The following is a 15,859-nucleotide window of genomic DNA, read 5'->3' on the forward strand; positions in this document are numbered from 1 at the left end:
ATAGCCTTCATTTATTTTGTTTGTTTGTTTTCCTCCCTTCATTTTTCCCTTTTCCCCTCCCTTTTCCCCTTTCCCTTTTTATTTCCCCTTAGTTAAATTGTTTAGTTCATGGTAGTTTTTATTTAATTATTATAATTATTTCCCTTTAATTAAATTATCCTTATCTCAACCCGTGAGTTGTTCTTTGCTTTACTTCTCCCCCTCCTCATCTAAAGGAGGGGGAGTGAGAGAGCGGTTGTGGGGTTTAGCTGCCCAGCACGGTAAAACCACCACAATCTCCCAGATCACTCATACTGTTAAACAGAACTCACTGATCTTATTTTATTCAACACAGATCAGGTATGTAGGGAATTACTTATTTAAAAATTAACTGTTAGAATTTAGAGCTGAGGTAGTACTGTGACTGTGACAGATGAAAGGGTTTAACAAGAAATAATAACAAAACTTTCCATACAATGTATTTGTCAAATGCCTTTAATAACAAATCAGATGGAATCCAAAAGTAATCCTTGTGTCACAGAAACTGAACTCATCTCTTTCCAGTTAAACTAGTGTTGTGTAATAGTAGCCTTTGACTATAGGTGTTCAGCTAATTTTCAGTCCAAAAGAGAACATGTCTATCTAAGCTAATTTGCATTCATTTTTAAAGTAAAAGCATTTTCTATGAATATGAAATTAAATCCAATTTCTCTACAAGCTAAAGTTAGTACAAGAGCCTTCTTTTCATGGCATTTTATTCCATTTTTCTGTGAAAGTCTAGGGAGAATTCCATCTGAATGTCTTACCCTCCTACATCAGCCAAACTGTTGATTTCATTCTGTTACCAATACTTGCTGACTAGCTTTTGTTCAGCTCAGAGGGATTTTTTCCACTTGTTTTACATCCGTAGATGACTGGCCAGACTTTGCTTACCTCTGGAACTTCTCTATCCCTGTTGGCTAATCCATGGGCCTCAGTAAAGAAAGCAGGATACATTCATAATATTCTGAAAGGGTAATGTTGCTTTTAAATTAATTGGCAGACATTACGTTGCTGGTAGGTAATATATTTTCCATTTATATCTATATAATGCTGTTCATAATGTGTAAAAATTAGTAGGCCCATGAGAGGAACAATGGGAACCAACTTTGATGGACCAAAAATCCCCACCCCTTCCCCAGATCAAGTTAGGCAGTGAAGCATCTACCTGTGCTGTAGTTGGGAACTTCCCTATAGCCCTGCACCTGCAGGCTTAGAATTAGATTTCATTCTCTTGTTTTAGGGAAAACTTTGTTCTCACCTTTCTTCCCAAAGCTCTTCAACTATCAAGTTTCACAAATGTTTTTGGAAGCAATTTGTACTTGGATAGCGTAGGACACAAAATGGAAAGAGGCTGGATGTCTGTATAAGCTTAAAGCTGATTACTAATTCATCACCCACATATCAGCTACCCCAGAATCATTAATCACCAGGAGTGGTTCATGACAGCTTCGGAGCTTTTAAAACAGGAAAGCTGGAAGAAGTTTTGGAAAGTACTATAGGAGTTTATTTTAATTTCAGCAAATTTCCCCCCTGTAAAATTGGTTCTGAATGCATCACCTACACCGCTTTCCTGAATTCCAGTAACATTTTACATTTATTGGCATGAAGATCAGGATAGGTTGGCTTTGTTTCTCCTCCCCACTGCCCCTGAGGAGTTATTCTGTCCACAAGAAATGGACAAAAATGTTTAGCAGCAAGGACTGAAAGTTTAGCTGCTTATCTGGAAAAACAGGGCATGCCTGAAGTCATGACAATGAAGCCAGAAGAAAATACACACTTCTTCTGAGCCAACCGTCAATCACTGTTCCCTTCTGGTTGTCTATGGAGCACAAAAAGAAACATACTAACCGACTTTTTTTTTTTTTTTTTTTTTTTAACTTCAGAAATGGCTATTTCTTTTGCCTCTGGTGTCTTGTTGAATAGACAAGCAAGCCCAGCAGTGGTTAGCCTGGTTGTTTCTGGCTATGCAGTACTATGCTAGTTCATAGTCTGCTCTGTGTAAGATTTGTTATGATCTTGATATTCTGCATTTTCTGTGCTGGTTAATACATGGAAGTGAACTTGAGAACTGTTCAAAAACCTATGTGTCTCCAGTGTTCATAAATCCACCTTTATAGCTTCTGCATTGATCTAGGCGTTTACATCTTTCAGGCCACCTCTCAGGCATTCTTCCCAGCACTCCCTCTGTGCTCCTGTTCCTAACTGATGCCATTCTTCTGGGTATTGTCCTGCCAAGGCTGGGTTGTTCTTGATCCTCCTTGACAAGCCCTTTCACATGCTAAAACCTCACCCTGGATCCTGTATCTTCCTCCCAAGACCACTTAGTGCATTTTTTGAGGTATGGCACTATTGAGTTTCTGTAAGAAGCTAGCCTTGATTCATCTCCTGCTGCTGCCACATCGTCCAAGACTCAGGGGAAAACTCTCCCAGTCTCTCCACACAACCTCTCCAGTTCATGGCTACACCAACATTTCCTTCTATCCCAGCTTCATTTTCATAAGACAATATTGCCTCTACCTCCTGTGCATAAAGTGCACAGGCACTGCCTGCATTTGAGGGGTGCAAGTAATGGTCCAAGAGGCTGACTTAAAGTTATGCAATATACATGTATGGAAAATCACATTTTATTACTATTGCATATTTTCTATCTTTGAAAATTGGATTATTTTTTTTCCTCAACAGTGCAGTTGATACCTTCAAATCACAAGTAGAAGCTGTGAGTCTGATGTGAGTCACCTGACTTACAGAATCTCAGGATTCAATTAAAAGTATGAATTTCTAAGGGAAATCATGAGACTGAAACATTGATAATATCTTGTAAACCTTATATCTATTTAACAGAACTCAACTTCACTGTGCATACATAGCCTTAAAGTGTAGGCAAACATTTGCAACCAGTCTTATATCTCTCCCTTCTGAATGTTTTACCATGTGCATTGCTTGTCAAGATGCAAGCATTTTTTTCAGCGGAAAAATATAGTTTGTGCTTTCCAGAAGGTTAGGTTAGATTAATGGTCCCTTCCAGTCTCAAAATCTATCAGGCTGTTCTACTCTATTGTTTTTTGAGGTATTTCTAATAGAGTTTTCTTCAAGAAGGACTGGCTTTCATAACACATAACTGAAATGTTGGTGTTGTTAGAGAGAGGATATTTGGAAGCAGATCTAGTAATGACTGATTTGTATATATGCAGCACATCTGGCACATGTGGATGCATCAGAGCAAAAGTGCCTACTCTGTGGAATCGATGTATACACCAACATTAGACAGTCATTTGGTATGTCTGCACCAGACTAATGCTCTTTCATGTTCTATTGTATTTTCTACTATGACAACCCACATGAAAAATCCTGCAAAGCTAGCATTGCATTCTTTTGACTTCCTCCCTTAAAGAACCTGTGTGATACTCGAGAATAGCTATAAACAACACCAGCTCCTTATGGATTAACTTGTACATCACATATTAATATAAGGTTTTCACAACAGGATCCAGATCTATTAAAATGCCGAGAACAAATCCCCACAAATAAGAAATTTTATTTACATGGTTCAAAATTCTGTATCATGATGCCTATCTGTTCTATAAGGCTACATTTGGGATTAATTTGACCCACTGCAATTATTTTCACATCTGAACACATCATAAAATCTCTATAAATAGATAAATTTAATGGGGAAGAGCGGCACAAGAATTATTTACTATAAATTATGAAATAAAACAAGATGGCAAAGTAATCTCTGCACAGATGAACCACTAAAATATAATTAGTGAGACTCTGCAAGAGACTGAATATACCTGAAATAGCTTTAACATGTCTTGAATAAGATATGATCTTGGCATACTTTTAAAATCCCTGTTCAGCTTAATAAAAAAAAAAAAAAGAAAAAAAGAAAGAAAGAAAGGAAAAAGAAAAGAGAGCATGTCAGAGAGATTGATCTATACAACTAGAAAGCTGAGAAGACTACTAATGGGATAAAGAACATTTCTTTTACAGGTTGCTAGTCTGAAGGCAGTCCAGTATCACAGTACCCCAAAGCACAACAGTTTCATATTTCAGATCAGATCAAATGAAGGATGGCTGGCTTGCAGGAAGGAATCAGAAGCCCAGGATTTAAAAACATGATTGCCTAAGTCAGGCTGCTAAAACACTCACCTTATTTTCAAGCCATGAATCATGGCTAGTTTTACTGAATTGGACTCCTACCACTTCTCTGCAAACTTACTGAAAAGGATTTCATTAAAGTCACTAACCTTTCTGAGCTAGATGCTAACTTAACTTTGTGTTGTCCCTCCCCATAAAGTGAACTGAACCCTGCATGTCATCTATGCTGTAATTTATTTTCATTTAATTAAATGACATGTACTTTCTAAGTTGAAGAACACAGTTATGAACCTATACATTTAAAATGACAAAAACAAGGAGAACGACTGTTTCCAACATCTGTAGCTCTATTTGTGTACATCTCCACATTACCCACCTGAACTCACAGTAACAAATGAGCACATCAAACATTTACATATTCCCCTCCCACAACCTAGAAGTTTATCAAAGTCATTTAGCTTTAGAAAGTACAATAAGAAAAATAAAGAGGGTGTTATACTATATCGTTTAGATGTATAGACGTTTAGATGTAGAGCTTAGGGATATGGTTTAGTGGGGACTGTTAGCGTTAGGTTGGAGGTTGGACTCGATGACCTTGAGGTCTCTTCCAACCTAGAAAATTCTGTGATTCTGTGATATCCTGAAGGTAAAGTTCATATAAATTGGGCCAGCAGAGACTGATCTCACCTGTCAGGATGGCACATACGAAACATAGGCAAGTCTCTCAGGACAGAGAAATTACAGGATTTTATAGAGTAAAATTAATATACTTGAAATGAATATCAGAAGCTGGAGTGGCCAATGAACAGCTGGAGCTACATAATCCTCATGTGACTTGTACAAATAATTAAATGTTCAGCCCCATTTTATTACTGGATGGCACTCACATACATTCCTCAGTTTGGCCTGATGTAGGGAAACCTATTGCGATGCAGTCTGAGATGGAGGCAGCTTCAATGTATGCAACAAGAACCTGCATACATAAACACAAATCTTCCAGATAAACAAAGATAGCAAAAGATCTCTTTGCCACGGCTATTACTCAAGACCTGAGCAACAGGAAATTCAAGAGGACATCCAGGTGGCTGAACTCATGATGATGTAGCAGACACACTGCCTCAACTGAGGTACCCATCTAGATCTCTCATGTTACTCTCAATAATTTAATCTGTCTTGTGCTGAGAGAGCTCTGCCAGCTCTCTCCTTGCATAGTCTGGCTCCAGAAATGTGCAGTATTTACCACTTAGCATCATGACAGAGAGCTTGTTATAAAGATGAGCATCATCACACCAAGAGACACTGCTTCTTTAAACACTCCACTACTCCCTCTGCTGACCTCTTCCCTGCTTGTAGACCAGTCATGTTGGGTTGAAAGAAGGGTGTGGATAATCAATAGAACCAGGCTGACATCCCTCAAAGAGTTATGATACTGCATGAGGCCATATATTTAGACGGCATCAAAATGTGTCAGCTGAAAGGGCCAAAACAGGCATCAAAATTGTTTTTCTACATGGCCTGGAAAAGATCATTGCCAGACATTAGGTTTCTAAATAAGTTCCATACTGAATGAGATCAAAGGAAGAAAACAAGTATTAAATATTGAAAAAAGCATATCATAATTCTGAGTTAAAATTACTTATATCAGAAATGGTGTTTTAGGATTAATGCTTTCAAAGTACTCTGCAAATATGAAGACTTATGCTTTATAGATTATGATGAAAATACTTACAATATTCCTCATGTGTTTCAGCATTATTGTCAGACGGGTGCCCTCATAAGATATGACTAATTGTACTCCAGGCTTATGATCAGTTGACTGAGGACCTAAAAAAGGTCAGTTTGATTTTTTAATAAAGAAATTAGTTGAAGTAGATGTCTAAAATAATTCAGAATACATGCAACAAAATTATTGCCTGCTTAAATCAGTGATCAAATTAGAAAACACAATTAAAGAGTGTGATCAAGAAAGTGGTCTGACGTAGTACTCATCTTCTTGCTTCTTTATGCATTGACAGTGAGATTTTTGTTTTCTAACTGCCATCAATCTGAATTTCAGTGGAAAATTTGTGACTGAGCTAAAAATAATTCTATATTTTTTTATTACACTAGTTAGTATTGCTGCAATTTTTCCTTTTTTTTTTTTAGTTCCTACCACCAAAAATAAACAAAAACAAACAAACAAACAAAAAAACACACAAGTTTCCAGACCAGTTCCAAAACAATAGTAGATTTACGATAACATCTGTATCTAACAGATTTAAACTCTCCCTTCCTCATCCTGTATTTCTCCTGCTCCAGGCTGGTTTTTATACAACCCTCTCCTTTCACAGATTTTCTGCTAAAATGAATTTATAGAGTTTGACTTCATTCTCACTGAAAAAATAAAAAAAAATAAAAAATCAGTTTCCAAGCAAGAAGAATCAGGCTCGTAATATGGAATAAATGACTAAGCATATCCTGTTCCTTCTTTCTGTTGGAGGCATTGAGCCAGCTGTCTTCACTGCCAAAAAGGTGTGTCCTTGAACTGAGACATGTGTCTTACCTGTCCCACTGAGACAATGCAGACAATACAAATGTTTTTTTTTACCATGATATACCAGGTAACAGTGAACACAATAACCTCCCATTGGTATCTCTCTGACCATATTATTCTGCAGTGCTAACCCTGAACATGGGGGACATGAGCTGTTTTGCACCACTTTGTCTGAGGCCCAGGGCTCTCACCACACTGTGATCATCAAAGGCAGCCCAGACACTACCTGTATGAACTAGCCTGGTTTTCCTTGCAGAAATAGGGTTTCATTTAATTAGACCAAGGCTATGTTGCATTCAGTATTTTATATTTACTCTACTTGAAAAAATAAGAACTTAATCCTGCTAACCTTACAACAAAACAGTTATCTTGCAGGAGCTACGTTGTGTTCTGCCTTCCTCCCCATTAAAAATACAGCTGGGCTTGAGACCTCAAACAGAAAGGTGCTGCTCCCCTGCACATGTCTTGGGATCTGCCAGTAAAACATCATCCTACCACAGGGAGAGATAATGACACAAGACAAAACAATACAATAGTAATTAATTCTTTAAATAGAAACATATCATATTAAAAATGGAGGGAAGGATGATAAGAATGAAAGAACTGCCACCACACACTGGGGTTACGCAGTAGAAATAAGAGGTGTTTTAGAGAGCATCGGTACTATTCATCTTCAATAGCGGACAGGATTTTCATAACTCTCTTTCAGTCTCAGCAGACACCTGTGCACTCTTTTGCTCTCTCCATTTCTCTTTTGCACATGTGCACCAGAACTGTTACAGCCAGGGTCGTAAGGGCAAAAAATCAACCCCTCTCTCCTCAGCCTTTACTCTGTTAGTCAGCAGAGGAAGCAGCAAGAGGGAAGTTATAAAGAATAAGCCATGTAGGCTATATTTTTCCGAAGAAACCAAACGTGTAACCTCTTGAGTGAACAGAGGCTAAAATAACTGCTAAGCAGATAGAATTACAGTGCTGTAATGTACTACAGAGAGCCACAGAGCTAGTGTAATTGCCATTTATCCTAAGGAAAGGAATTAAAATTAATTAAAAATAAGAGTGGGTACATACAATTGCCATAATATATTTTTTTCCGGGCAGTCTGAATATCAACACTTCTGAGTTGCTGATGTTTGGACTGGAATTTTAGAAGATGAAGCCATCTCCAGTTTCTTCCCTTTGGAGACTACAAAAATATATTTTTAATCATACCCTAATTAGAAAAGAGCCTGAAACAGACTCTTGAAGAATTGAAATGTTACGAAGAAATCACTAAGCTAGGACTTAGAAGACTGAGATGCAGTCCTTCATTTGTTATTCTCCTTTATGAGCTGTGACAAATCACTTAGCTAGACTATAACTTATTTCATTTGTTGTATGCAAAGAAGGACAGTGAGGGATAAGAAAGTGAGGAAAACTCCATGAAGCAGAAAATGCTGATTTTTTTATTTTTTTTTTCCCTAAGGGTAACAAAAAGCTCACAATCCCCATTGCACACTCCCACTGCTCTGCAAAGCTGTTATCATTTTTAAAAAAAAACCTGTGGGGGCTTTTTCCTTTAAGTTGCAGCAGGAAACATAGAATTCTAGGGCTTTCAACTCACTGTAACACAAGGGGCTTGTGCTTTAATGCAAGGACACAATTCTCTTGAGGGGCTCTGTTAATTTTGTGAATTGGAGTGGGTCATCTTGAGCAGTTTAGCAAGGGCAGCAGACCTCAAAAGCTAAATTACGTCATTAGAATTCAGTGAAACGTTGTGCCTTTCTCTCCTACCACTACGGCCACTGCTTTTTTCTGTTTTATAGTGTGAGTGCTTATGTCCAGTGGAGAACTTCTACAGTTGTTGGCATTTTCATTTAGAAAAAAAAACAACACAACAAATGTAAATAAGTTTCTAACCAAACTGAAAATAATGAAGTGTAGGAGGAGAAAATGCAATTCTAATTGACTGTGTAAAACAGAGTATGAAACAGACACTATGGTCATGGCCATTACCAAAGCATTTGCTCCTGCTATGGGAATAAATTGGGCTCTAATCAAAGCACAAAAGCAAAAACAAAACTAGCCCTAAAATGAAGAAAAAGGGGGGAAAAACAATACAAGAAATCTAGTAAATGCGGAAGAGACTTCTATTCCTTATATTTCATAATAAAAGACAGTTTCTATTAGCTAGACTTAGATGTTATATTTTAGGTTCTCCTACATTCTGCGCTAAATCATAGTCTTTTTGAAGTCTAGGTGATTTCAGTTTCAAATAATAATAAAATACACATATAATAATTACTTTCAGTCTATCCAGCTTGGGCAGATGGACTTGAGCTCAAACCCTGCATTTTTAGGAACTGTCATGCTCTACTTGCACTTCATTATATGCAAGCACCAAATGCCAGTCTGTTGTAGACATAGGATAAAGCTTCACTGATTTCCATGAAGCAAGATTTCCCTCCCAGGGGCCGATACTTCACTCACTGGTGTCAATGCAAAACCTGTCAAATATCAAATGAGGACCCTGGAGTTGGAGTGCCAACAGACAGAATGGCATTTGTAACATTTTTATAAATGACTCGTGTCTGCATGCCCCGGCACTCGGGAGTGAATGTCAGCTGCCAATTTCCACTACAGAGAAACTCAAACATTGTGCCAGTTTATAATCTTTTTCATCAAGAAGCATGAACAGTGGAAAAAAGTGGGTCTATTCTTCTTTTTAAATGACAAAACTAAAGAAATCAGTTTTCAAATTAATTTCTATTGAAGGTGGAATGATCTTCAGAGCAATCAATTATATAGTTCTTTTATTATCTAAATGGTTTTTCTAGCCTGTTGGAGAACTACCTGCTCTAAATTCTGTATTTTGTGCAGTGTTTGCTTTAGCAGCATTTTAAAATAAGCTCTGCATTATAATTTGCACAATGCATGAGAAATATAAACAGTGGAGAAGATGCTACACAGAAAACTGATGAAATCAATAGGGAAACTATAATTTATTACACCGAATTTCACATGTAGACTGCAAAGCAATACGCAAACACTAATTAACAAAATGTCATAGCACTACCATCAGGGAGTTAATATTATTCTGTCTTCTGTACCCTTGAATATGTCTTATACCTTCTTGGTGTTAACCAGTTCTGACCAAGCAAATGGTACTGGAACCTGTTCAATTTCCCAGGACCAGAGCTGAACATGCCTAGCCAAACAGTTGCTTGCTCTAGTTACAGTTTGGGTTTTTGAGCCTCCAGCATAACTGACAGTGGATCACAGAATCACAGAACGGTTTGGATTGTAAGGGACCTTAAAGGTGGTTTAATTCCAGCCCCCCTGCCATGGGCAGTGACACTTCCCACCAGATCAGGTTGCTCAAAGCCCCATCCAACCTGGTCTTGAACACCTCCAGGAATGGGGCATCCACAGCTTCTCTGGGCAGCCTGCTCCAGTGCCTCACCACCCTCTGAGTGAAGAATGTCTTCCTAATATCTAATTTAAATCTACCCTTTGTTAGTTTAAAACCATTACTGCTTGTCCTATCACTATCTTACAAAGAGTCCCTCTACATCTTTCTTGTAGGCCCACTTTAGGTATCAGATGATTGTTGTAAGGTCTTCCTGGAGCCTCTTCCTCTCCAAGATGAACATCCCCAACTCCTTAAGGCTGTCATCATAAGGAGATGTTCCCAGACCTTTGATCATCTTCGTGGCCCTCCTCTAGACTCATTCTAATAGGTCCCTGTCCTTCTAGTGCTGGAAGCCTCAGAGCTGAACACGGGGCTCCAGGTGGGGTCTCATGAGAGCACAGCAGAGGGGGAGAATCCCCTCCCTTGCCCTGTTGGCCACATTGCTTTTGATGCAGCCCAGGATACAGTTGGCTTTCTGGGCTGTAAACACACAGTGCCACATCATGTTGAGCTTCTCATCAACCAACACACCCAGGTCCTTCTCAGGTTGCTCTCTGCCCAGCCAGTATTTGTCCTTGGGATTACTCTGGCCCAGATGCTGAACTTTGCACTTGGCCTTGTTGAACTTCATGCGTTTCACACAGGCCCACCTCTCAAGCCTGTCAAGGTCCCTTGGACGGCATCTCTTCCCTCCAGCATGTCAACCACACTACACAGCTTGGTGGCATCAGCAAACTTGCTGAGGGTGCACTTAATCACACTGTCCACATCACTAACAAAGATGTTAAACAGAACCAGTTCCAATACCAGCCCCTGAGGAACACAGATATATTCACTGATTCTCACCCTGCTCTCACCCTGTAAACCAACAAGAGGTGCTTATGGCCAGCAAACATCCTAAACCCAAGTGAAATAGGAACACAATTTATGGCAGTTGCTTTACATCAAGAATGAACAACTGCAGCAGATGAGAATGCTATATAACATGAGCAAAATAGCCTACTCTCCTGAGGGAGCATTCATGAAGAATGGGATTCTTCATGGAGTGGCGTATTGTACATATTGCTTTTTGGAATGCTTGGATCTTGCTTCAGAAAGACACAGAGATGTTTCCTCTACTGCTCTAAATAGACAAAAGCACACTGAAGTGCATGCAACACTTATCAAACTTACCAGAACTGGACCTGGGTTGTGAACTGTTATAACCAATACCAAAGATTTCTTGCTTTCATAACTTTACCAAAACAGGCTCAATTAATCATATTTTCATGAGATAAAAACTCCAGAGGAAAAAAAATATATATATAGATTGATATAAAAAAATTTTGATAGATTTTCTTTCTTCTTTTTATTTTTTAAGAGTCTTTATAAAAGCCTGTCTGTGAAATCATTCCTAATATCCGCTCTCACTCCCTTGTAGTGTGCTTGGTGTAATGAAATGCTGACAATATTCAGTGTAATTCAGAATCCATCCCACTGGGAATATTGAATCAGTATTCATGTCAAAGTAAATTTAGCACTGATTTTTAATCTCTTCATTGCTAGGAGCACAGTACAATTTCATAAATTTTAATTTTTATTTTACTTTAGTAAGTGTAATTACCTACAACATTTGTGAATTAAAGCTGTGTAAGAGAAGGATGCTATCTTGATCAAAATTCATAACCTGCTTCTGCTGGGCATTGGCTTTATTTTTTATTGATCCTAACTAAAAGACAGATGATTTGCTTGTGTAAAGGATGAGAGAGAAACCAGCAGGTTCATGGAAAGCTGCAGCCCATATTAATCCTGCATTATTCTTCAAAACAGGCAAAAATTAAGGTGTTTATATGTTCATAAATCAATAAAATCTGTGGGTGAAGGATGTACTGTTTTCATGGTAATTGCCTTTCTCCTGCAGGCACAATGAATTTCCCACCCCAGTCCAAATATGGCATTTCTATAGGGCTTTCTTTCAAGTCAAGTGTTTCAGGGCACCCTCAGCAAAGAGGAGCCTCCAGGACCAACAGACGGTGCCCTCCCCAGAAACTCTTTGTATGCTACCTGGCAGCTTGGCATGATCACTAGCCTGCCTTAGCTGGACTTGTGTCTTCCTTTACTCACAGGACAGATCGCAATAGGGCGGTGAATGTCATGCAATATAGATCTAAGTGAGCTAGGCACCTGTGGTATGGCAGAGATCTAACTCCAGCAACAAGGGGTGAAGCTTAGAGTAATGTATGAAAATTTTTCAAGTGAGTAATTAGTACGTACGTGGTTGGTAGGCTGACAGCTGCAATCAGCTGTGGACCAGGTTCAACCTCTTTCGTCACCAACCAGAAGTGGTGGCATACTCAAAGCAACTCAGTCCATAATTCTTGATCTCTGTTTTTACAGTGTCTAAACTCATTGTGTCCTGGTGTGGACCTTGGATCTACTGCTATTCTATTAACAAATGTCAGCAATCAATTTCTAGGCTAAAGGGAGATTTTAATATACATACATAAATACATACAGACACACATATATATATATATATATTTCTGTTAAACAGTGTTTTTGTCCTGGGCCTACAATGAATGAGTCCAGACTTTAAAAGGCAGAGTTCCTGAGCAGGAAAATGATACCCTCTGTAACTACACTACATTAATCTCTCCTGACCAGGTTGTGATCTTTATGTAATGGGGCCACTGAGTTCACAGTGAACCAGTGGATTGGGTTTTCTGTCACGTAGCTTTCATCAAATACCCACTAAACACATTCTTACCTTTTTTTTTCATCCTGTTCTCTGATTTTGAAGTAATTGACAACAAACTTAAGGACTCACCCTTCAGATTATATTGGTTTAGGACACCACTGTAGGACTAATTTATTTTGCAACTTTGTTACAGTTCAGTTCATGCTTTGCACAAGATATTTACACATGGATTCTCTGTAATAACTAGGCACCTAAACCTAATTGAAATGTCAAAATCCCTCTAAAGACCTCAGACTTAAACTCCCTCATGCCTCAGCTCACTCTCATGTCTGCAACATCGGTTAGAGTCTATAGAGAGCAGTAGCCCATGGACCCAGATACATATCACATTTGTACTCCAGGCTGGATTCTCTATGGTAAGATTCAGTTTTGAATATTTAAAACACCTAGGCCATTTCTGCATTATCCTCTCATTCTTTTGTACAAGTTAGAGCAACCATTAGTAATTTCCAATATTCATAATGGATTTAATATGATAATGGCATCCCTAATCAAATAAACTACATCGGGGGAGTTCTTCCAAAGGCTGAGAAGACAGAATAGGATTTATTTTGTTCTGATGAATTTTTTTTAAAATGGTCACAGCAAAAGAGATAATAAAGCCCCTGTCTGCAGAGAGAAGAAATTAACATAATGGACATGCAAACTAAATATGCTGAGCTATTCCACATTTCAGAATGGAGTGTGAGAACTGGTCATCTTGGAAACATTCTGTCACTTGGAGCAAAAAACAACCAGATGAATTGTTTTGGTGCAGGGTGCAGCTGCAAGCTTCTTTATGAGATTTTATTTTGCCTAAAAATAGACTATTGAAGTTTATTTTCAGTGTAGAAATAGTGCAGTGGAAGATAAGAAACATCTATGGTTTACATTATATGGTTTATGTTTTGGCCCTTAATTCTGTAATGTCAGAGATTAGATTAAATTAAGTGCTGCACAGAAGAGGAGAATGGTTAAGCATTTACATAGGCTAAGGGAACAAAGTGGAATGTCATTTAGTTAAGAAGTGAATTACCACTACCATTAATAATGTATGCCTAGGTATTAACATAATGTTCTGTTATTTACCTGCTCCACTCATTGTAAAAATGACTAAAGTCATCCCTAATGTTCTTTTCTTGCCCAAGTATACATTATTCTTTGTTATGACTCATACCCTTTCCTCTAGATTCTTCTCTGAAAATTGTTTTGTAAAAAAGAAACATGCCATAGTTTGTCTAAATAAACTTTTACTTTGCATATAGGTATGTTTATTCAAAAAGAAGTAAAGCAAGGCTGAGGAGCACATGCCAAAGTGAAAACAAGCTACAGGTCACATTACTAAAACATTTCTAGAGACCTTGAGAATTCAGGAAGCATTTGTTGGTTATCTATTGATCAAAAAAAAAAAAAAATCCACATTAAACACTTTATTCGCCTAAGAATAAAGAAGATTGGTAGTTGACATACCTAAGGTCACAGATGATGATGTTTCTGTGAAGGTTTTTTTGGTCCAATTCAAGAAGAAGCTGAGTACAAGCTCATTCTGAAAGAAAATAAAAATACTTTAGGGAATAACACATGTGCTCTATTCCTTGAATTTGTTCTCTCAGAGCAGATTGCTGGTAGGCTTTTGATGCATATATTGGAGTCAGCAATGAAGGCCAGCCTTTCCACTCCAGTCACGGGCAAGAACCCCATGGAATGATTTCTATGCAGGCACTGGGAAGACAGTGGTGCCCCTTACCACTGGCTCAGGGAGGCTGCACGGATGCCTACCTCACCCCTTTCTTTCAACACCCATCCAAATAGCAACGTGCAATATAGGCCATATATTTGCATTCTTACTGGATCACAGTATCTCCAATACACACATTAGCAGCTGCAACTACATATACAGTGCAGCATATCTATGAAACAAATGCAGGGTAACATCTTTCCAGAGTATTGTGCAGTCAGCATAAAATTTGTCCTTGGCAGAGGACCAGCCTCAAGCATCTGACCTGACCTGTGCCCCACCCTCAGGCTTAGATATTGCACATACCTGACTTGGAGGTTTAATGGATGCTCACACTGAAAAGGTCCATACAGAGTTAACTCCTACCAGAAATAGTCATATTTTACCAGCCTGTTTCAAAGAGTAAGCCACCTTACGCACTGCCCTATCACTTTGTTTTTTATGTACTGCCCTGTACTGCTCCAGTGAACATATATAACAGGTAGTTACATTCAGCTTTAGAGAATTAAACCAATAAACCAAATCCCCAGATTTGAGTATTGTGCAAGGCAATAAAAATATGAATTCTAAAATGAACTCTTATGATTCCGAATCAAAGGTGGACAGTAATTACATGTTATTCCCTTTTTCATAAAGTCATATTTCAGAATGTCCATTCTTTAAGACTGTAAGAATTGCTACATTCATACTGATGCCACTTGGACTGATGCATTAACAAATGGGCTGAACAAGAGTCTTTTCTGATTCTAGCATTAAAATGCCACCTTTTTTTTTTTTTTTTTTTTTCAGGCCATGCAAAAAAAAGTCTCTTATCGACAAGATGTATTTCATGTAGCTTTCGTATTGTTTCAAATTGACAAGATGCAGCATGATTTGTGAAAGGAAAGAAATAAAAAGAAGAGTTTAGTGACAAATGCAGCTAGTGAGGAGTTACTGTAAGTTCAGCAAACAGAAGAACAATCTGTATATGGCATGGAGATAAAATTTAGCAATCTGGATTTATTTTAGCAGTTGTCTTTTGTTTCTCATTCCACTGCTTGGGATTTTTTCTCCCACGTTGATATTTGCTTTAAAAAAAATCAGAAAAAAAAGATAAATCAATATTTTTTTCTTCGAATTGAATGACAAATAATGAAGCTATTATCAATGGATTGCCGATATACCTGTCCGTTCTGAGAATAAGTAATTATTTTCTCATCTCATGAGGATAGGTTATAGTGGAAAGCCCATACATCTGCTTCAGCTTTTAACAGCTTTAAACAGCCAAGTTACTCCCTGTAGGACCTCCATTTGCTCTTTCAGCACAAGTCCCAAGGGTAGGAAATCTCAAGTGTTGAAAGAATGTATTTTTTTTTGGCAGCT

General features: G+C 38.1%; 1 protein-coding gene across 1 annotated transcript in view; it reads right to left on the minus strand.

The window, feature by feature from the left end:
* The window catches only part of PIK3C2G (phosphatidylinositol-4-phosphate 3-kinase catalytic subunit type 2 gamma), a gene marked incomplete at both ends in the record, with an annotated part of 213,796 nt that overhangs the window by 16,484 nt on the left and 181,453 nt on the right, over positions 1–15,859 (minus strand). Inside the window, 2 exons of the mRNA XM_084302863.1 lie at positions 5,852–5,946; positions 14,230–14,305. Coding sequence (XP_084158989.1) covers positions 5,852–5,946; positions 14,230–14,305 — 171 coding nt within the window. The remainder of the gene's footprint in view (positions 1–5,851; positions 5,947–14,229; positions 14,306–15,859) is intronic.

This window comes from Netta rufina, assembly GCF_964035555.1.
Source record: "Netta rufina genome assembly, chromosome: 1".
NCBI classification, from domain to species: Eukaryota; Metazoa; Chordata; class Aves; order Anseriformes; family Anatidae; genus Netta; species Netta rufina.